Raw genomic sequence first — 21,616 nt, forward strand, 5'->3', positions numbered from 1 at the left:
CTGCTGTCTCTGACCAAAAGCTTCCATAGTAAACATGATTTTCACATGGATTTGAGTGTGCAGATGTGCTTCTTTTCACTGTTCATAACGATTCAGCTCCAGCACATCAGTCTCAGTCTCAGTCCAAATATCGTGTGAGCGGCGTTTTTCCAAGATTTGACCCCCTTCAAAAGTATTTTTCCTCCAGCCTGTGGGGAAAACACATGATCCTTTGTCCATTAGTTTAAAGATTTAGATTTGAAAACTCTGATGTTTGAAGTTTAAAGATAAAGATTAAATCCTGGAGCTGAAAAAAAGTGCCAAGTTTTTTTTTTTTTAAGCCAAAATTAGAAACTAGACGTGTAGAATAAAGTGAATTTGATGTAATATTAATATTTTATTTTACGTGTGTCCAAGGACTGGAAATTTGATAATCCAACAATAATTTCTGTATTCACAATTCTGGCGATTTTTAAAGAATAAAATACAAAGTTTTCTGTTCCTCCTCTACAGTCAACATAAAAATGTCCTCTCCAGTGCCTTTCTGCACCACTCCCTCTCTTCCAATAAATAACAAACAGTCCCTTATACATTTAGAGTTTGGCAAAGATCCACCTAGCATGACAAATGGTAGTTGCTGTTATTTTTAATGTATTAAATATTATTATTTTAACAACTGGTAATGTGCATGTCTGCATTTTGAGTACACACTTTTGAGTACAACTCGACCTCTAAAACTGTCCTCGCGTCCATTTTACTCATGTTCACACACTGTTGTTAAAACCGTTCTCCTAATTTGAACAGACAACACTCAGAGCCTCATTTAATTCCTCGATGACCTCTGAACAACCTTTGTCAGTTGCGGAAAGGGGGCGGGTGAGGCAGAATTTTGTATTTGGGACGCTGTGGCCTTTCAATGTTCTCTTTGTGTCTTTGCTCTGAGCATCCTGTACATATTGAGAAGATACAGAAGAACACTGCTGGACATTTTTTACAGACATCAGCATTTGATTCAAAGCAAGAGCAAGCAGTCATTAAAAATGCAGTGAATCATCACAGCGTCAATGTATTTGGAACTGTAGACAATAATCTGAACAAATGTAAAAAAAAAAAAAAGAAGTTATATCCTGGACAGAAAAGAAGCTGCTCTTTGGCTGACAGCCCAGACCCCATTATGGAAACACACAGAACCACCAGTCTGAAAAACAGTGTTTTGCACACAGACACAGCAACACCTTAGTAACAACACACTGTGAGGCTTATATGTAAGAATTTGTTCTCCGCCAACATACACACTGAGGTACAAACTGAAGACCATGAAACAGAAACATGTTTACAAATGATAATTGAATTGACTTATCCAGATGTAAATATCCGTTCCTCCTTTATATTAATTTTCTTTATGATAACTTGAATTGTTATAAAATTGTTAAAACATATAAAACATTCCAATACATTATAAACATAAAAACGTCATTATAAAATAAACGCATGTATATACAGTAAGTGTCAAAAGGCTATGCATTTTCACATAAAACTGCAGTCACATCAGGTAATTTCTTTGTACCCAAACTGGATTGTGTTCACACATGTGCTACGAGTTAAACAATATGCACATTTTCACAAAGAGCATGTTTGTTGATAGATTCTGTTTGAACATTTGCAGTGATTAAAGCATACCCTCCATTATATATCATATACCCCGGGGAAATTTCAGGAAGATTGCAAGGTATGAAATATTAAATACCATTTCAGCCTACTAGGTATCCTCTTGATGATGTGGGACACAGCAACCAACGCAGAACATCAACAAAATCACATGGTTGGGTTTAGAAAAATACATCATGCTTTGGCTCTATTCATACAGGAAGTCAACACTGGGCTCCCGGTGAGAAGTGAGAAAAGGTGACGATTTGTTGGACCCATCTACATCTCCTCCTGCCTGTCCTCTGAGGACTCTCCAACTCCTTATTACCTTACTGGCAGTGTCTTCAACTCGCACCGTCCATCGGCGTATCATATGGCCAATGAATGGTGGCTTTTGATGTCAGTAGGCGGGTTTTCATTAACCTTTCAATTGCGCAAGTTTAAATTACGAATAAAAAATATGTGGAAACACGTCAATCTAAAAAAAAAAAACTCAAAAAAGTTTTTACCCTCACATGAGGTGTTATATAAGGTGATTCAAAAAAGCCATATTTCGCAAAACTGCAATGGAAACGCTTTTTTCGCTTAATGCACATTTATGGATGCCAACCACCTGTAAACCCAAAGAAGAAGAAAAAGTACAACAGTGTCACGCGACATTCTGCAAAACATTTCTAGGTATGTGTGGACGGAGGAAGAGACCGAGATCTTCTTAACTCTTACACGAGACAAAGAAAGAGCGATTTTAGATTGGCTTTATTGAGTGGCTGCAATAGAAATAAACCTGCCAATGTTTTGGACATCCATCGGCGTGCTTTTTTGGAATGTTATTGTGAGAGGAAAGTCACGTAACAACGCAAGAGAAGTCGCATAAGATCACTCAGTGGAAATGCAGTCATCTCGCAATTGTGTTTTATTGAAATTTCAAAAATATCGCTTAAGTTTCGCGAAAATCTGTTATGGAAATCCACCTAGTGTCTGACGCAGAAATCACTGACAAAGTGGCCGACTTCAGAATGAGAGCAGGCTGAAATTCCCGGTGTAAACAGGCTATATATAATGTCAGAACATATTTTGGTTTGAATAATCTGATCGGTTTCATGAAAACTCACTAAACCCAAGAAAACCGAAATCTGCAGGATTGACATTTTTAAAATTTTGTTCGGTGAATTTAATAACTGATTTTAAATTCTGTTGCTGATATGGAGTAATTCAGCACGTGTGGTGCATGTGTTTTGCGTGTGTGTGTACATTATTCTGTTTTGAAAGCTTTGAGGGCGGAGACAGACAGGAGGGAGTGCATGATCACGGCTCCAATATTGTAGAGCACCAGCAGTAGTATCATATTCCAGGTATAAAGCTGCAGGAGACAAGAAAACACATCATTTACACAAACTCAAGTGATTAAAGACTAAATCTTCTCATGACATGGGACTATCCACTTTAATTTATCTCTTTTCTGATTTATCTCGTATTTTTTTTATTTTTGTCTTATTTTTTTTTTGTCTTAACTTCAGAAAAGTTTGACGAAAGCAACACACTGACCGACAGAACATCCCCAGCACACCTCGACCTTGAACCGTAATCATAGTCATATGAGGGCTCAGTAGTGGAGTCACAAGGCTCTTTGTTTTGTTGGTTGCTGAGGCTGTAGCAGTAGATGCAGAAAGAAATCAGCGTCCCCAGCAGGCCGACCAGGTTACTGCACACGCACCCTTGAAGCTGCAGAGGAGGGCAGTTGATTCATCCATACACAGATAACATTGTTGTACATTTAAAAATGTGAAATAACCATTAACACTTGCAAAGTATTGTAATTATTACTATTATTATTACAAATAAAGTAAAAATATAATGGCAAATTCACTTATGCCTTCAACTCAATCACAGAAATAAATATTGGTATTGTACATTTCTGCAAACCATGTATATGTTACATTTGTACATTATTATTTAGGGGATACACAACCACAGCTGTAGTTAATGTGTGGTTATGTTTATATTTATAGTTAGATTTGTTATGGTAGTGTTTTGGCCTCAAGTACCCGGTATGGGGGCACAATCCTGGCAGAAAATGTAGCAATGTCTGGGAAAAGAAACACCATTTTTATTGCACTATTCACGCAAAAAATGCAGCAATGTCTCAATAACAAAACAAACGCTCTCTGTTGCACTATCCTGGCTGTAAACACAGCAGCTCATAAAGAAAAAAAAACAAGCTTAACATCACACTATCCCTACAGAAAATGCAGAAAACAAAGCGATCTCTTGGTAAAAAATTCCTGGCTGGAACTGCAGAGACATCTCTGTAAAAAACAAAAAACAAAACCTGTTTTTGTTATTCTGTTGCTGCAGAAAATGCAACAATGTCTCAATTAAAAAACAACCACTCTCCATTGAACTATTTCTTCCCAAAAATGCAGTGATGTCTCAGTAAAAAACAACCACTTTTACCACTATACTACGTCATCTGGAAACTTTGATTTAATGCATACAAAATGTACAAATGTAATGTGTTTGTGATTTACAGAAATGTAAAATGCCAACATTTCAGTCTGGCAACTGGGCTGATGCCTTAATATTATAAGTATCTATTCTTAGGGTATATAAAGTAGCACTTGAGACAGACTAAATGATTGCTAACCTAATGGAAATACAGAAAGCTGAAAAAAGCTTCTATGATGTTTCAGATTTGTTTGTTTTCAAAATCTCATATGCATATGTCGATCAGCTAGCTGTGTGAACGTACAAGTAGTCTGCTGGGGTCCCTCTCATAGGCGATGGTGAAAGATCCTCCCACTACAATCTGCAACACACACACACACACACACACACACACACACACACACACACACACACACACGCACACACACGTATTCACAATTTAATCTTATTTTTGCCGCCATTAAAATATAGAAATGTAGCATCCTTTCTGAAATACAGTGATTTTGTGCCATGAAATCTCACAACAACATGAAAACACTGTGAAAAGAGCATCCGATAAACCTTTAAACGATGTAGAAAACATTAAGTATTTGTGCATTTATGTTGTCTAAGTGTTTCTATGCAGCCCTTTTTGTACAGATGATTAAAGTGGTTACGCACAATGAAAAAAAAAAAAACTATCACACAATTATGTAAGAATTGTGACAGGTTTAGTTCAAGCTGTTGGAACTATTCAGACTAAGAATTAGAATAAGAATCATAAGGTACATACTATAATTCCTATGAAAAGTGGCGCCACAAAGAGTTTTGGCAAAGTTGGATCAACGAAACTGAGCGGGATGGACAAGATCACCTGGAACAGCCCCAACAGGATGGTCACCACCTACACAGACACACAGCTTTGGCTTCACACTCTGCTGAAGAAGAATTTTTGGGAAGTTAGACTTCCTATTGAAATAAAGTCGACCACTCAGACTGAGTGGTGTCCTGATCTCACCGCAGCACTGTAAGGGTCGAACCAGGGGAAGAGACGATGTAACCTGGGTTCAGCTGCTGACACTGCACCGTCCGAGGACATGTTACTGAAAAACAGGAAACCAATGTCAAATGCACCATTACTGATCAGAAGTTTTTTTTTTCTTACCACAAATCTATTTCTGTTATTACTGTAGTGAGAAAATTATTCTTTTACAATATATATTTTGACTTAAATCATCTTATAATATCATATTAACCTTTAAAATAACCTGAGGAAAACTCATATGAACTTGTGTAAAAATCTTTGTACTAACGGTCCTTGGAAGTTTCATTTGTGAGTTAGAAACTTGCTGTTGTAGGGAAAAGGAGACAATTGTCCTTTGTTTCAGTACATCCTATCTTAGTGGAGGTAAACTCCCTTATTCTTCAAGCGCTGTGTTGTTCAATGATAAATATGTGACTGAATGAGATCTTCTTTGTCAGAAATCTTGCACCTCTTGGTGTTTGTTTTCTGCCTTTCAGCTGAAATAGTTTTGACTGATTTGTTTTTACACTTTAGTAAGTATACAAAAGGCAGCTGCTTTTGTAATGCAGTAATTTCCAACACAATTACCAAACCAAACCCATACTACCCACAATTACATATAAGAAAGCGTTTGGAAAACACTATTAGTATTACAGTATTGTTTGGTTAGTGAGTAAAATAAGTTTTTGTTTTATTTGCAGAATCCTGACAGTAGTACACAACACAAAATATATATATACTGTATACATACATACATACATACATATATATATATATATATATATATGTGTGTGTATATATTTACCAAAACACCCAAACATTATCGACTTGCAGTTGTACCCCTCTGTGAACCACTCAAGTTGCACTTACAGTTTACCTCCATGTCTCCACTTCTGTTCCTGAGTCATAACGTTGAGTAATGACCAGAAAAGTGTTTCTGCAGGACATTATGATGAAGTGTGATAAAATGCCAGGACTTCATCAACATATCCTGTTAGATAATTGTGTAATTTTTTGTGATAATTACTGCATGAATTCTTGAGTTATGGCCAAAAATATGCTTGGTGCAGTCTCAGTGAGTCCAAGCGGATGTCTGTTCAAAATTTGAGGAAACTCCCTAAAGGTCTCCTTGAGATATTGCGTTCATGAGATTGAGACAGATGCAAGGTCACAGCGACCTTGAGCACCACAGTCTAATCAGTTCATCATTAAGTCCATGTGGACGTGTGTGCCAAATTTGAAGATATTCCCACAAAGCTTTCCTGAGATATAATGACAGACATATAGACAAACAAATGAGGTAAATAAGGTTCCTCCTCATGCTCCTAATGTAAAAATCTTTCCTGCCTGAACAAAAATAAACAATCAATAATGAACTAATGATATGGCAGAAAAAAGAACGTACGAGTTTTTCTTTAGCAAAAATGAAATATGTTTCATTTGCATGTTTCACACGTATCATATCAGCGTTTCTGAGGTGACCCAGAATATGAGCTGACCTCATCTGGAGGTGGAGGGGATGGTGGATGGTGTGTCACCTTGGCGAGACACACCTGCCAAGCTGCAAACCACCGTTCAAGATCAACAAACAACAAAACTGATGTGTTTTAGCAACCCATCAAAGTGTCGCAGTTGGCTTCTTAGGCTTCAAATGTGGGTGCGACCTGTTGCTGTTTTGCCAGCAGCTTTTTAATCACTAGATGTGAGTGTTTTTTAGTGGTTAGTCACAGTTTTAAAAGTGACTTTTTATGCACCAAATGCGGGTGCCTTTTAGCAAACCTGACACTGTGCTACAAGCAGCTTTTTTTAGGCACCAAACATGGGTTTTTTAGCAACCTGTTGCTGTGTCTCCAGTGGGGAAGGAGCACAAAAAGCAGTTTTATTTTATGGAGACATAAATGCTTTTCCTAGGTATTTTAGGTATTTTAAGCAAAACAAAACCTTTTCCATAACAAAATCAAGCCCCCCCCCCCAACATAAGCCACATAACAATGTGCACATTTTTCCTGCTGATAGAGTTGCTCATGAGTCCACTGGCATGCTGTCAAAGTGTCTGGGAACATGTTGACTCTTATTTTTATCTTCCCAAGCTCCCACAACACCAAGTATGGTGTTTGCCTCCTGGAGGGAATATGAAAAACGTCATGACATAGAGCGATGTGGACAAACAGTCACGCAGTGGTTTGGATGTCCTGGTGGGACCTCCTGTGTTGTGGCTCTATATACGGGTATCCCTCTGATTTAGCCTGTTTCGATCAGTAGGTTAGATTCAGGGAACTAGTTCACTGAATCAGTTAGACTGCCGGAAAAAAAACTTTTCCAATTAAACAAATGTTGTCATTTTAGATTAATGTTTGAAAACTGCAAACCATAATCAGGGAGGAAGAGAAGCAGACTGTACAAGAAAAGACATGAATAGACCCCAAAAAAACGACACGACAGACCACGTGGTCATGAGAAACCAATGAAACCAAGCAGCATGTGTGTTGTCATTGTGCAACTGTATGCGTGAGTGTCCGCTGTGTGCGTATCTGTTTGGACAGAGAGGAAAGGATTGAGAAATGGTAACACAATGAGGTAGTGAAAGAGGGAAAAAAAGGAATCGAGAGGAAGAGAGAGTACGAGTGTGTTAGTTCATCAAAACCACATGTCACAATCCTCTTAGGAAAGACAGGAATGCTGCAAGATGAGAAGCAGATGTGGTGGGAGGAAGAGGAGATGAGGAGGAAGAGGGGAGGGAGAGTACAAAGAGTGGGGTCTGAGGGTGAAGGGAGGAGGACGCTGACAATGAAATGAATTAACAAGGACCAACAGCAGTCAGGGGAACATTTTGTACATGAGCGGTCCAGAAACACGCTCGTTTATGTTTCTTTATGCACTCGATACATTTGATGTATTTTTTTTTAACCGTATGGTTATCGATGTGGGTGTTTTGTTGTGAGGGTTTGAGGATTTGCTTGGGATTTGCAAATACATCACCATGTCCTTAACACCATGTTTTTCCTCCTCAGTGAGTGCAGCATTCAAAAGCAGAGGAGAAACACAGGGAAAACCTTTTAATATGGCGCAGAGCTGCAGAATTTATGATAAATGCAGCATTTTTTCTTCTGGATCTGTGCAGAAATGTGGAGGGTATAGACAATGTGCATTTAAGTTTAGAGAGGTACATACAAATATAGACCGGGCACACACAGGTGAACACAGGGTGCATTCAGGTACAGACAAGGTACATACAGATCTGTAGCCTGGAAGTTGGCTTCACCCTGGTTCCCTCATCAAAAAGTCTACGGGATTTTTCCATTGGATTTTGGATTATTGCAGAAAATAAGATCTGTGGCAAACAAACGTTTATGATACTGACACATTTTGTTCAGCAAGATAATCTTCACAAATAAAGATGACGTGATGACTGATGACGTTCTGTAGTCTCATTTAGCTTCAGAGCGCCGTATTTACTGACATATTTTATGTCGTAGTAAAAACATGAAAGTCTCTTAAACTGAAAGCTGAATTTGTCATCGGGAGGTGGAAGCAATCGTGGATGCCGTGACAGCTGCCACACGCATATGTCCCAGGGAGCCTAAGACAGTGTGTGAGAACACAAAGCCCACAGAGACAAGTGTTTCCCATCCTTCGGTTGGTTAGATTGTGTAACATTTAAAAAACAACCTTTTTTTTTTTTTAACAAAATAGCTTTTGCATTTTGAAAATTACATTCTATGGCATCATAATGATGGTTTGAATTTGCTCCACCCTCCAGCCCCAGGACATATAGGTTTCGACATTGTGCATGCAGGTAAAGACGAGGTACATACAGAGTGCATACGGGCGCAGACAGGGGACATACATGTATGGACAGAGGGCACAGAGGTACAGAGTAGATACAAGTACAAACAGGGTACATGCAGGTACAGACAGAGTAGAAACAAGTATAAACAGGGTACAAACAAGTATAAACAGAGTACTTGCAGGTACAGACAGGGTACAAACAAGTATAAACAGAGTACTTACAGGTACAGACAGGGTACAGACTAGGGTTTGACAGATTACAGACCCGGCCGATTATCTGGGCCAATATTTGGCATTTTGCAGATTATCTGTATCAGCCTTTTATTTTATTGATCTCCGATAAATTTAATCAATGAAAAAGTCTACGTATTACACTCAACCAACACCAGGGAAACTCAGTCTACAAGACATTCAAAGCAAGTGTCAGAACAGGAGGAGCTTTTACTTTATAAAGCCTCGGGGCACTACTTTTATTCATTCATTTTTTATTTAAATCTTTACTAAACTTTTTTTTTTTTAAAGTTGCTGGGAACTTGCTGTATATTGTGCTGAAAGTCTCAGTTTTTATTCAACATTTGCTAAAGGCATTTAAACGAAGTTTTGTTTTGAAGTTGTTATATTCCAAATTGTAAATTTTGAAAGAAAAAAAATATTTTTTTATTGTAAATGCATATTGGTTCCAAATATCGGATTGGTGTCGGTTCTGAAAAACCAATATCTGTCGACCCCTAGTACAGACAGTTTACAAACAAGTATAAAAAGGGTATAAATGCATGCAGACAGGGTAAACAGAATACATGCAAGTACAGACAGGACACGTACATATACATAGTGTATATAAAGATATGGAAATTGTACAAACAGGTATTGATGTGGTACATGCTGGTACAGACGGGCCTATTTACCTGATTGTTTTCTGTATTTTCTCGAAATTTGGTTAAAATTTACATTTGCATGGAAACATGGCTAGTTTTTTCTTCATCCACTGTGCCAAAACAATTGAAAATGTATCAGTGTCCTCCTAGTTATGGACAACACCAGACCACTACTGTTTCATGTTAAGCTCTCCAACATTTAAACAATAAAAACAGTGTCACATAAAGCAGCGGGTTACTCACGTGGAATAAGTGCAGGGATGCCTGAGATGTCTGTAGATGATCGACAGGGTTTCAGAACAGCTCCTCAGATGAACTTTCAATGGTGAATTTCCCGAGAACAAGATGACTTCTGGTATGCGTGAAAAGCGGAGGAGGAGCTCAGCTGATTCCCAAAAACAGGAAAACTCTCTCTCTCTCTCTCTCTCTCTCCCTCTCTCTCTCTCTCTCTCTCTCTCTCTCCAATAAACACATCCCCTCGCGCGTCCGCTTGCAAAAAAAAGAGAGGCCGTAGTAGAGTGGTCGAAAGACGCCCAAACCTAGAAAGGACGACAGATTTATCAATTAATCTCGGAAGAAAAAGGTAGGAATGAGACATTTTATTTCCTCTCATAACTAAGACAAAAAGCGTAAACGTATCTGTCACCGTCATAGTGAGGGGGATGGGGGGTCTTGGTGTTTTCATTGTGAGTAAAGTCTATTAAAGATGTACAATGAATGATTAATTAATGATATTTTGCATTGACAGACTATATCAGAGCACAGTAGTATTTTCCCAAACACTATGTCCTGCAGCCCAAGTCTAATGAGCGACAAGTTTACGCAATATTCTCTGATCTGTGTGTGCGTAATGTGCGTAAATGTTAACGATCATCCTGAGTGACCGCAGCGCTCATCATTCCCACGCACGATAGCAGTGACAGTCAGTAATGGAAGAAGTATCCAGATCCTTTACCTAAGTAAATATACTCATACCATCCTATGAAAATACTCTGTTACAAGTAAAAGTCCTGCTTTGAAGCGGTATTTAAGTAAAAGTAAGTATTATCAGGAAACTGTCCTCAAAATACCTTGTGCAGACAAATCTTATACAAAAAAAGCACCTCAAAAACTCAGAAATATTTTTAAGGGGGAAGAAACACTCAAAACTCAAAATGATGGGTAATTTAATTGATAAAAAAAAACCATCGTATTTTATACACTCTCATGAACTGTTTTGCAAAAATCTTGATTTATAAAGTAACTAAAGCTGTCAGATAAATGCAGTGAAGTAAATAGTGCAATACTTCTTTCTGATGTGTAGTGGAGTTAAAGTATAAAGTAGCACAAATATAAAATACTCAAGTGAAGTACAAATATCTTTAATTTGTATTTAAGTACAGTAGATGAGTAAATGTACTTAGTTACATTCTACTACTGGTGACAGTGCTGCGCCGACTCTATTCAGTGGGAAAAGTTTGCCTGCAGGGCGATTTAAACCAAGGTGGGAGATGATGTAGTTCAGTGAAAGTTAGTTTTGTATTTCAATATAAATTTCAGTATAAAGTGTTTACTATCATAACTGATACTGTCAGACTGATGCAGCCTCCAACTATATTTGACTTAATTGTAACCACATTTTTGCCAAAATTGGATTTTTAGTAGAAGACGGATATGTTTTACATCTGTGACAATGTGTAAAAGATTGCCCACTGGAGACTCAACATTTGGCGAATCAGTCTCTGTCATAAAAAAGAGAGAGAAAAACTTTGACGACAGAAACAGAAAATGAGATCATTACTCATGAAATGCTTTTTTGCTTTTACAAGAGGAAACCAAAGGCAGCAACACAACAAACAGCACAAATCTGTGAGTGAGGCAATAATATGTCAGCTAATAAATCTGTGAAAACAGAGCTGTCAGTCAACCCAGTCAGCAGGAACAACGTAAGCACTGTCGATTGCGCAAACTATGGATACGTTACATTTGTACATTATAAGTGGATACACATGTGGTTAGGGTTAAATGTGCAAATGTAACATTCATGGTTTGTGGATACGTACAGTTTCTTTTGGGCTGCAAAAAGCCTCCAGAAGTCAACGGGCCATTTCAATATGTATTAGCACCTTAACTGCAGATTTGGGTCCCAGTTTTAAACTATATAGAGTTTTAAAATTTTTTAATGTATTATTTTCCAGTTTTCCAGGCAACCATTGGCTGTCATGTGCTTCTGCACAGCATAACAATCACTGAACAGACTGTTTGTATGACTAAATTGTGTCATTCATCACCCTGTAATGTAATGTAAAGCCTGCAGACATTTTCATGATTTTTACCTCATACAAACATAAATAAACCTACAGCTGCCTACAAAAGAGGGAAATATGTCACCGGATTTCTTTGTGTGGTTTGTCTTTGAAAACAACGAGCAGCATTGCTTTCTGTGGACTGATCTATAAGTTGATGCTGCAGTTTGGAAAGTTAGCTCTGCTGTCCTCTGCAGGTGATGGCGGTGGCGGTCTCCAGGGATCTGACGGTACACGTGCTGCAAGATACAAATGCTGCAAAGTTGGCTGACAGGCAGCAGGCTCTGCGTGCCGCCATCCTGAGAGGAGAGCCCAAATCTCTGGGGGTGAGTCCAGATCTCTGTCTTTCTGTGTGTGTAGTAACAATCCCACACAGAAACCACACAGAGCTGCTGCTGTGTTGTGCAGGTGTGTTTGCACTTATGCTTTTAAACAGTCAGGATAACTGGGGGTGCTCACTGGCTCACCTGGTAGAGCAGGCGCCCCGTGTACATCGACTATGTCCTCGCCGCAGCGGCCGCGGGTTCGACTCTGGTGCTGCATGTCACCCGCTCTCTCTCCCCCTTTCACACTTAAGTTTGTCCTGTCCAAAAAAGGCCAAAAACATCTTAAAAAGAAAAAAACAGTCAGGTTAACTAGTTAACCAGGTGGAATACTCACTGTTGTCAAAACGCTGATGTGTGTGTGTGTGTTTGTGTGTGTGTTTTCCAGGTAAGTCAGTTGATGCTGGGGCTGATGGTCATGTCCTACTCCATCCCCCTGTGCTTTGCTGAACACACTGAGGTGGTCCGCTCTGGAGTTCCTTGGTGGAGCGGCATTATGGTGAGTCTGTGCTTGTGTGTTTCATTTAGATTTCTGTTGTTTTTGTTGTTTTTCTGAAAAGAAACAAAAACTCAAAGCACAACCGTTTAAAGGTTGTGGTCACAGGGATCTTAATCCGATGATGAAATGTAATATTCCTCTGTGCCGCCTCTCTGTCTCTTATGTGTGTGCGCGCCCAGTTTGTCGCAGCAGGAGCGGTTGCTATCACCTTGGATAAACACTGCACTATGAAAATTGTGAGTCTATAAGTTTTGTAATAATGTCCATAAACAGAATAACATCAGGCTTAAAGCTGTGGTAGGCAGAAATCTAGAGAAGGCAGTTTGCAGTTTAAAAAGATGAAATGCTGTGTTTGTTTTTCAGCTGTGGGCATGTTTTACAATGAGCCTGGTGTCCGCTGTGCTGTCAGTGGTGGCTTTGATCATCTACTCTGTGGACATCGGCAACAATCCAGAGGTGCCCTGCATCAAAACTGATGACGATTGTTCTGAAGCATACTACTCTGCGGTTAGTATCAGCTTCTTTCCTTGTCTTGTCCAGAAGAAATGCTGCCTTCACATGCTCCTCAGAAATATCTTACTTCCCAGCTGTGCTGGCAAAACTCTGACATACTGTACAAGCATTCAAGAGCTCTGGTCAGAAAAAAGCAACAAACTTAGAGATCATGAGCAAAAAGTTTGTTTTTTTCGTGTTTGATGTTTTACCAAAAGCAAATAGCACAGAATGAAGAACATAGGATGTGGATCAGATATGTAGTTAATGTTTTAATTCCTTTATAACATTATAATTGGCAAATGTTTGCTGAGGTAGCCAGCTTTGTGCCCCTGTTGTCTCAGTGATTAAGGGCTTAAGGTGTTGAAGAGGCAATTACAGTGAAAATTTGCTGCTTTAAAGCGTAGTTTAAAATGCTTGTGCATGGCGTAATAGGCCAAGTTAGGGTCACTATGATTGAACTTGATATATGGAGATCCAATAGATGCAAATACTAAAATATGTTACTACTAAAAGTAAATGATAGCAACTAGGAAGAAAAAAACTAAATATATAGGCCTATTTTTTTTACTGTCAAATTGTTGACACTGCTTCAATGCTTTCCACCATTTCTGCTGACAAACGTCACAACTCAGCAAGACAGGTATCACCTAAATTTTGGCATCTTTACAAGCTACATTTGCTTTTAGCTTGTAAATACAATATTTCTGAGGAGCACGTGAAGGCAGCGAAATACTGACCTACTGTAAAAATGAATGCAAGTGCTATGTGTCATCAATAACAGAGGCTGAGCAGAGGTTTAAAGTCGTCCCTCCTCGTCTTCACTCTGGCGGACACAGCCATCTCTGCTATTCTTTGCTTCCTTCTCTTCAGGCAGAGACACAACTTTGGACAATATGACGTAAGACTCCAATACTGTCTCTTGATTAGCAAATTGATTAATCACAATCAAAATCACATCAACAGCAGTTTCAGTGATGATTGTGCTCTCAGACGAGCAGTTGCTGACATGTTTCATTTCTGAATTCTGATTTTATGTTTTTTGGTTGTTTTTTTTGCTTTATTCAGTTGGTCCGTGTGTTACTTTAATTCATGTTGTGCATGGTGTCAGGTGACATGTGGTGAGAAAGTGTCCAAATCCTGCAATAAAACCTGGTTCAGCCTGTCTTAACCCTTTGAAATGTGGATTAACATCAGTTGGGTTCAGATGCCTTTCACAAATATTTAAATCTTTGAACCGTGGAACAGATTGGTTTGACTTCTCTCAAAAACACGAGACAAAATGCATAGAGCAACTTGGCAAGAAATGCAAGAAATAAGTATATTTAGACAATTATTTAAAAAGACAAGCTGCGGGAAAATGTCAATTCAAATATATTCAGAATTATCATTATGATGTATTTAAAATTGTGTTACATAATTATTAATATTTCTAAAACACTTTTTTCAGGCCATTTCCCGGGATTTTTTTCTTTTTTTACCTTGCTAGTTTGTTTTTTTTTGGGCTAATATTTAGGGTAATTCTTTTGGTCTTTTAATTTTTTTTTCACATCTTTCTTTTTTTTTTTTTTTTAAACTAATTTCTGTTATTTTGGGGGAAATCACATAAAAATTTGCTCAGTGTTAAAAGGGTTAGAGGACATGGCTCTAATCAAGTGTGATGATCTTAGATTTAAAAAATCGAATTGGTCTTGTTATTAGTATAAACGGATTATCTAGTGTTTTACAAATAAGATTAAGCAGACATAATTCAATTCATATGCAGCTCTTCCTTTATTTGAATAACTTTTAACTATATACAGGGGGCAAATCGCTAAAACATTCACTTCACCTCACTTGTGGTTAATATGAGAAATTTCCCAGTCTGAGCAGTGTGTAGGATTTAGTGGCATCTAGCAATGACGACTGCAGGTTGCAACCAGGTGAAACTTCTCCTGTTAAGAATTCCTCCTGTGTTAATTGTTCAGGAGCCGAATGGTCCGCAGAGGAAAAACAGACCCGGTGACTATAACCACTGAAAACACTGAATAAACCAGTTTCATCTTTAAAAATATCCATGTTTTTCTACACTGTTGTGTTGTGGAAACTATGCTGGCAGGTGCAAAAATGCTATATGAAATGCTACATGGCAATTTCTACAGAAGAGGACCTGCTCCCTATGTAAAAATAAATGACTCATTTTAAGGTAACAAGCATTTTCAGGTAATTATACACTAAAGAAAACATACTTATAATATTTTATTCAATTTCTGTCAATATATCCTCCAAAATCCCTCACACTGGATCTTCAAAATGCTTCTAACACAGCTGAGAAAAGTTCACAAAGGGAGGTTTTTGTGTCAACCTAAATTTGTTGTTGCTAAATCATAAAGCTGCCACTGAGATTAGAGAAAAAACACAGTATGTTTACATTATTAGCATTCTTACAAAACTGGAGCGTAATGATATCATGCTTTCAGCATCTTACATTTTGACAAGGCTCGATTCATGCATGAAACATGCCAGACGATGCATGTTATTGTCTCGTGGCCGTTGCTATGGTTATGAGTAAATACCAGCTGACACTGTGTTTTAGTGCATAATACATTCAGACTTTGGCTTCTTCTACAATCATAAATAGCTGGCAGCACACCGTGACCCAACTTCTACTTCTACTAACTAATGATGTAAACACTTTCAGAGGAATTTCCACTCTGGCAAGAGTGTGATTTAAAAAACACAGACACTGGGATATTTTACTTTAGATCAGACTCTACTTGCTTTGGTTGGGGGCCAATGTTGCAAAATGACGGGGGGGCAGGGGCCAGTCGCAGCAGCTTCATACATGTTTGTAGGATCATAGGACTCTTCTAGGATTTTAGGACATTTCTGGGATTTTAGGACGTTTCTAGGATTTTGGGACGTCTCTCTGATTTAAAGACATTTCTATTTTTTGGGAACATTTCTTAGATTTCAGGACATTTCTAATATTTTGGGACATTTCTTGGATTTTTGGATATTTCTAGGATTTTAGGATGTCAGGGACATCCTAAAATCCTAGGAAATTTTTGGTCAAAAATTTTTGACCAACAAGCTCTATTTTGATGCTGTTTTATGCACTCTGGTACCTTACGTACACTAAAAATACAAAATCAATTCACAGTCTGAATCATTTTAATTTTATCATGAACTAGAAAATGCTTGGGAGGCCGTCCAGCATCCTATCAGGGGCCAGATTTGGCTGGCGGGCTGTAAGTTGAGTATCAGAGCTGTAGATCAATAATATTCAACTTATGTCTCTCTCCAGCTGCACTCTAATAAAAGGAAAAAACGCTGAAAATAATTAAAATAAATAAATAAATGGATAAAAATTGGGACTATCTTTGTTCTTTGAATGCAAATAAGGTGCCAGAGTGCATAAAAAACAATCCAATAGAACCCCCAACAGAATCCCTGAATGTCCTTGAATCATTTTAATTGATAGAAAATTTAACGATTTATATCACAACATTTACAAGTGCTTAGAGTTCCAAAATCTAAGGTGAAAGCAGGTACGCACAGGATAACAATCAACAAAACTCCAAATCAAAAATGAAGACAAACAGAGAGCAAAGGGACAGGTATAAGTATGCAAACACTTATTGTGATTGTGTTAATACTCAGTACTCACCATGTGCTGGTGGGGAAGACAATCGAAACTGGCGGGAAAACACAAGTGCAGGAAGTGGAGTGATCTGAAATGAAAGAGTATCAAAATAAAACAGGAAACAATGAAATTAAACAAAGAAAAAACATGCACTCATGATAGTATCAGGGCAAATCATGACGGGCTGCCGTACTGTTCGATATTTAAAATGAACCTTTTTTTCAGTGTACCTGAATGCATTTTTAAGTATACCAGTCTGGTTGGGTCTCCAGAGTGCTGACATAAATGCTGACTCTCTCTTTTTGTCTTTGACAGACTCTCCTTGTGTCGGCTCCATCAAGCCCCACATCAGTCAGACCCCCCGACCTCAACTGATCAATCACTGGACGCGTAATCTTTGAGGTGGTGTATCACTTCTCGTCATCACTGGGTCCACTTCTACACAAGTAATCTGAGCGGACTGGATCAAATTTCTCAAAAATGGGTTGTTCATAAGAAAAAAAACGGTTTCTCAACTCAGATTTGTCTGTATGTTTTGTTCAAAACTTTTCAAGGTACCTTTGATTTAAAAAATCGGATTATCCTGATCCAAGATGAAGGATGATTTCAGCAAGAAAATGTATTTAAACTTATACATTGGTCAAAAAGCCTATATATACATTTATTTATGTTTTGCACTTTTGTTTAACTGTTACGGTGAAAAAGCAGATGAAGCAGGAATTAGGCTGCCTATGATTGTATACCTTTCAGTAAACTTAAGCATAAAAAAAGGATTTTAACCCCATAAAAATAGTCTCCAAATGGCTGTCAATATCAAACAAAAATTTAAATGTTTATTTGTATATTTTTATTATAAGCAAGTAGTTTCTAATAATTTCTGTTTCTCACTAAATAAAAACACTTAAAGTGACCTGATGCTAGCTACTCCTCATGTTGTTATTTACATAACTGGTAACTGGTGTTATTTACTTCTTGGTATTTTATCACGAGAGAAGAAGTTGCATCGCATCGGTCAGTGGAAATGCAGTCATCTTGCAATTGTATTTTCTCGACATTTTGAAAATGTCGCTCACGTTTTTTGCAAATCTGTAATGGAAACCCGTATACATACAGACGTTAAAGGGTGTGTCTCGCCAAAGGCCGGAGGAAGCGTGGGTATTTGATGACCAGGGATTAGAACATCAACAGAAAATCCCGTCAATGCCACATTTCATGAAAGCATGATGGAACGAATGGAAACGTTGACATTTTCATCAGGATGCCAAGTTCAAATTCAGTGTCCAGATGTAACTCGTGAGCTGATAAGAATGTCTGCTCTCACATTTATTCAGCTTGCAGGACAGTTGAGTTTGAAAACAACAGCTAGTCTATGTTTCAGCTGCAGATAATCAGTCAAAATACGAGTCAGTTTTATTTCTGTGGTGCCAAATCATAACAAAAGTTATCTCAAGACACTGATTTTCAGCACAGAAGCTCAACTGCTTTTCTCAGGAGCCACTTCTGCAAAATCCCAGGAGGCCAGGGAGCAGTTAAACCAACATCGATAGCTAATATATTAACCCTTAAAAACATGAAGCAATATTGCTTTTTTTTGTGCAGCTTTCAGATGTGTTTTACAAGTATTTATAACCTCTGAACCTGGAGTTGGTGTGATTTCTTTCAAAAACATGGGGAAAAAGCAACTTAGTAAAAAATGTTTGGTAGATTTAGGAAAACATTTTTAAAAAGGCAGGGAAAAAAGTCTACAGAAAAAAAAGCTAGGGGACAACTACATTTACAATGATCATAATTAGTCTTGTTTACCTGGTTTGATTTTTGTTGCCATTTTTGTTTTGGTTGTTTTGTTTGTTTTTAAAACTAATTTTCAGGCATTTTTCTTGTAATTTAAAAATAAATAAATAAATTAAAAAATTAATTTAATAAATCTTGCCAACTTTTGGGCCATTCCTTCTTTCGCTGCTCTCTTCTTCCCATGTTTTTAAATGAAATTAAGCCAATTTATGAACGTTTCAAAGGGTAAACGATTAGCTCGGATCTCTGTTGGGAGTCCCATGGACCTGAGGGACCCTGGAACTTCAATCCAATAAACAAGCTGTATTTTAATCATCTATTTTGTTATACTAAATGGATTGGAAATGTACAGTCTTGCTATACTGGAAGAAGATACCACTTATGCTGAAATACTGTATAGTACTGCTGAGGTTGCACTGTGTGGAAACGCAGACGGTTCTGTCTGATGTAAGGCAAATGAGAAGTGACCCACAGTTTAGTCCATATTGATGTCTATTGTGCTGACTGTGTGAAAGTACTGAAAACATGAACTTAACATTGAGAAATGCATGTTTGCAATTCTACAGACACGTTAATTCTTGATTGCAACACAATTCCTCAAAAGATGTGGTTTAAGAGACCGTTACCCTACACTGCAGATAAACTGATGACAAAGCAACGGCCCTGCCGAGATAACCATGCTGTGTTGTTGCTCTGGTGCGTTTCTCTCTCCCTCTCTCTCTCTGTGATGACAGATCTGGCTCTGGTCTGCTTCCTTCTGGTGACCTCCTCTTCCTGTCTGGTCCACAGAGCTTTCTTTCATTATCTTTCTGTTTCTGAGAAGGAAGTTGGGGTGACTGCATGAGAGTGTCTCAGCACTCTGTTCTGTTGTTTGTCTTTGGTCATTTGTAAAAAAAAGAAATAGGCTATCAGTGTTGGGTGTGAACCAAAACAGTCCACAAAGATGAATGTCAGGTCTGACCACAGAGCTACGCTTGAGGTTGTTGAGCTGCATCTACACTCACCCTGTACTCCTCATTACTGCAAATGTGTGTGTGTGTGTGTGTGTGTGTGTGTGTGTGTGTGTGTGTGTGTGTAAAACTTTGTTTAAATACTCAGTAAAATGCAAACATCGCCAGCAAATAGACATCTGAAAAATGCAACACGAGACTTTGGAACAACTCCACTAGATCAGTTCACTCATATGAATTTCAGCTGAACTGGAATTTTTGACTTGATTTCTTATTCTGTATTTATGTTAACAAGGAAACATTTCCCAGCCAGCATGGAGAGGAGGAGTGATAACAGCTGGCTGGACCTGCTGTGTTACTTATAGGAGCGGTGTGTAAGATTTAGGAGGATTCAGTGACATCTAGTGGTGAGATTGCAAACAGCCAAGGTTCAAAGGTTAAAATTCCTTCAGTTTTATTGGTCAGGAAGTTTTAACAAACCAAATTGTCCGCAGTGGTCTTCTACTCTCCAAAACAAATAGACCAAGAGATTAAAACTGCAAATCATGCTGAATAAAGCAGTTTTCCTAAAGCTGTTTGCCTCCTCATGAGATCAGCACCTGCTAATGTGTCCTCACCTTATTTCTTATCCAGATATACGAAGAAAGATTTTGCCAGGAGATGAATTATCCACAGAGGTCTCCTTCAGAAAATATGAAAAATTAAAAAAGGGTTTTATCTTTCTTTTTTTCCTTTTTAAAAATAAAAGTTTTCCAACTAAATTTTACTGAGCAGGCCAAACCACATACAGGCCCAGAGGCAAGAAGTGTCAGGTCACTCCCTGGCCTTCATCTGTAAAATGTCACTCAAATTAACACAAGAGAGACACAAAATGATCAAACACTACACAAAATGATCTCAAAGAGATATACAATTCATTTAAAGACACAAAATGACCTAAAAGAGACCTAAACAACTGCAAAAATACACAAACTAACTATAAAACCTGTCAAAACAACCACAAAGAGCCTACAAAATGACCCCAAAGATGCATTATTACCTCAGTATGACACAAAATTAGATTATTAAAGACACAAAATGGATTCAAGGATACAAAAACCACGAGACACAAAATAACTACAAAAAGACATAAAACAACAACAAAAAAGACACAAAATGACTTGAAAGAAATACAGAATGACTACAAAAGGACACAGCATGGCCTGAACGAGACCCATACAACTGCAAAAATACACATAATAACTACAAAACCTGTCAAAACAACCACAGAGAGCCTAAAAAATGACTATAAAGTAAAGCAAAGCAACCAAAAGAGACACAAAATTACCCCAGAGATGAATTATTGCCTCAGTAAGACACAAAATTAGATTATAAGAGACACAAAATGACCTGACAGAGAAACAAAATGGATTCAAGGATACAAAAACCACAAGAGACACAAAATAACTACAAAAAGACACAAAATGACTGGAAGGAAAAACAGAATGACTACTAAAAGACACAAAATGACATCAAAGACATACAAATTACAAAGTGAGGCATTTGGAGATGATGATATATATAGGGTATTACGCAGTGGTTGTACTGGTCTGGCCCACTTGAGATCAAACTATACAGGGTTGGTACAGGGCTGCAAAATGACACTGAAACAGCAGCTCTGGGACAACTTCTCATTGACCAGAGTTTGAGCCATCATGGAAACTTGTTGCACGCTCAGCCCAGTGGGTGGCAGACATGTCTTCTCATCCATACAACTAATCTACATTGAACCACATCCTGTGTAGCCTGAATTTTGCTTCCCTGGGATGAAGACGTGAACCGCCCCTACTCTGCCTTATTCTACCTCTGATTGGCTTATTATGACAGTCTCGTTTGAACCTAGCCAATCAAATTAACGAAGGCATTAAAAAGTA

The 21,616-nt window shown here is 38.1% G+C and overlaps 2 protein-coding genes across 3 annotated transcripts; one reads left to right on the plus strand and one right to left on the minus strand.

Moving 5' to 3' along the window:
- Positions 1-356: 356 nt before the first annotated feature.
- Positions 357-10,139, minus strand: LOC121941536 (uncharacterized). The gene is made up of 6 exons (XM_042484350.2): positions 9,982-10,139; positions 5,069-5,153; positions 4,844-4,954; positions 4,376-4,432; positions 3,172-3,348; positions 357-2,986 (listed from the first exon to the last, which is right to left on the minus strand). The coding sequence occupies exons 2-6, from the start codon at positions 5,147-5,149 to the stop codon at positions 2,879-2,881; spliced, it is 534 nt and encodes a 177-aa protein (XP_042340284.2). The 5' UTR covers positions 5,150-5,153; positions 9,982-10,139; the 3' UTR covers positions 357-2,878.
- Positions 10,140-10,171: 32 nt separating this feature from the next.
- On the plus strand, positions 10,172-17,877 carry tmem176 (transmembrane protein 176). 2 transcript variants are annotated; one of them, XM_042484348.2, is made up of 7 exons: positions 10,172-10,321; positions 12,221-12,349; positions 12,735-12,845; positions 13,025-13,081; positions 13,209-13,352; positions 14,122-14,238; positions 17,278-17,877. In XM_042484348.2, the coding sequence occupies exons 2-7, from the start codon at positions 12,224-12,226 to the stop codon at positions 17,335-17,337; spliced, it is 615 nt and encodes a 204-aa protein (XP_042340282.2). In that variant the 5' UTR covers positions 10,172-10,321; positions 12,221-12,223; the 3' UTR covers positions 17,338-17,877. The 2 variants fall into 2 exon arrangements, with proteins under 2 accessions (XP_042340282.2, XP_042340283.2); XM_042484349.2 differs by having other exon boundaries at positions 10,196-10,318; positions 12,219-12,349.
- The last annotated feature ends 3,739 nt before the right edge of the window (positions 17,878-21,616 follow it).

The sequence above is a fragment of the Plectropomus leopardus genome, chromosome 3 (assembly GCF_026936395.1).
Source record: "Plectropomus leopardus strain MGB_pleo_1.0 chromosome 3, ASM2693639v1, whole genome shotgun sequence".
NCBI lineage: Eukaryota > Metazoa > Chordata > Actinopteri > Perciformes > Serranidae > Plectropomus > Plectropomus leopardus.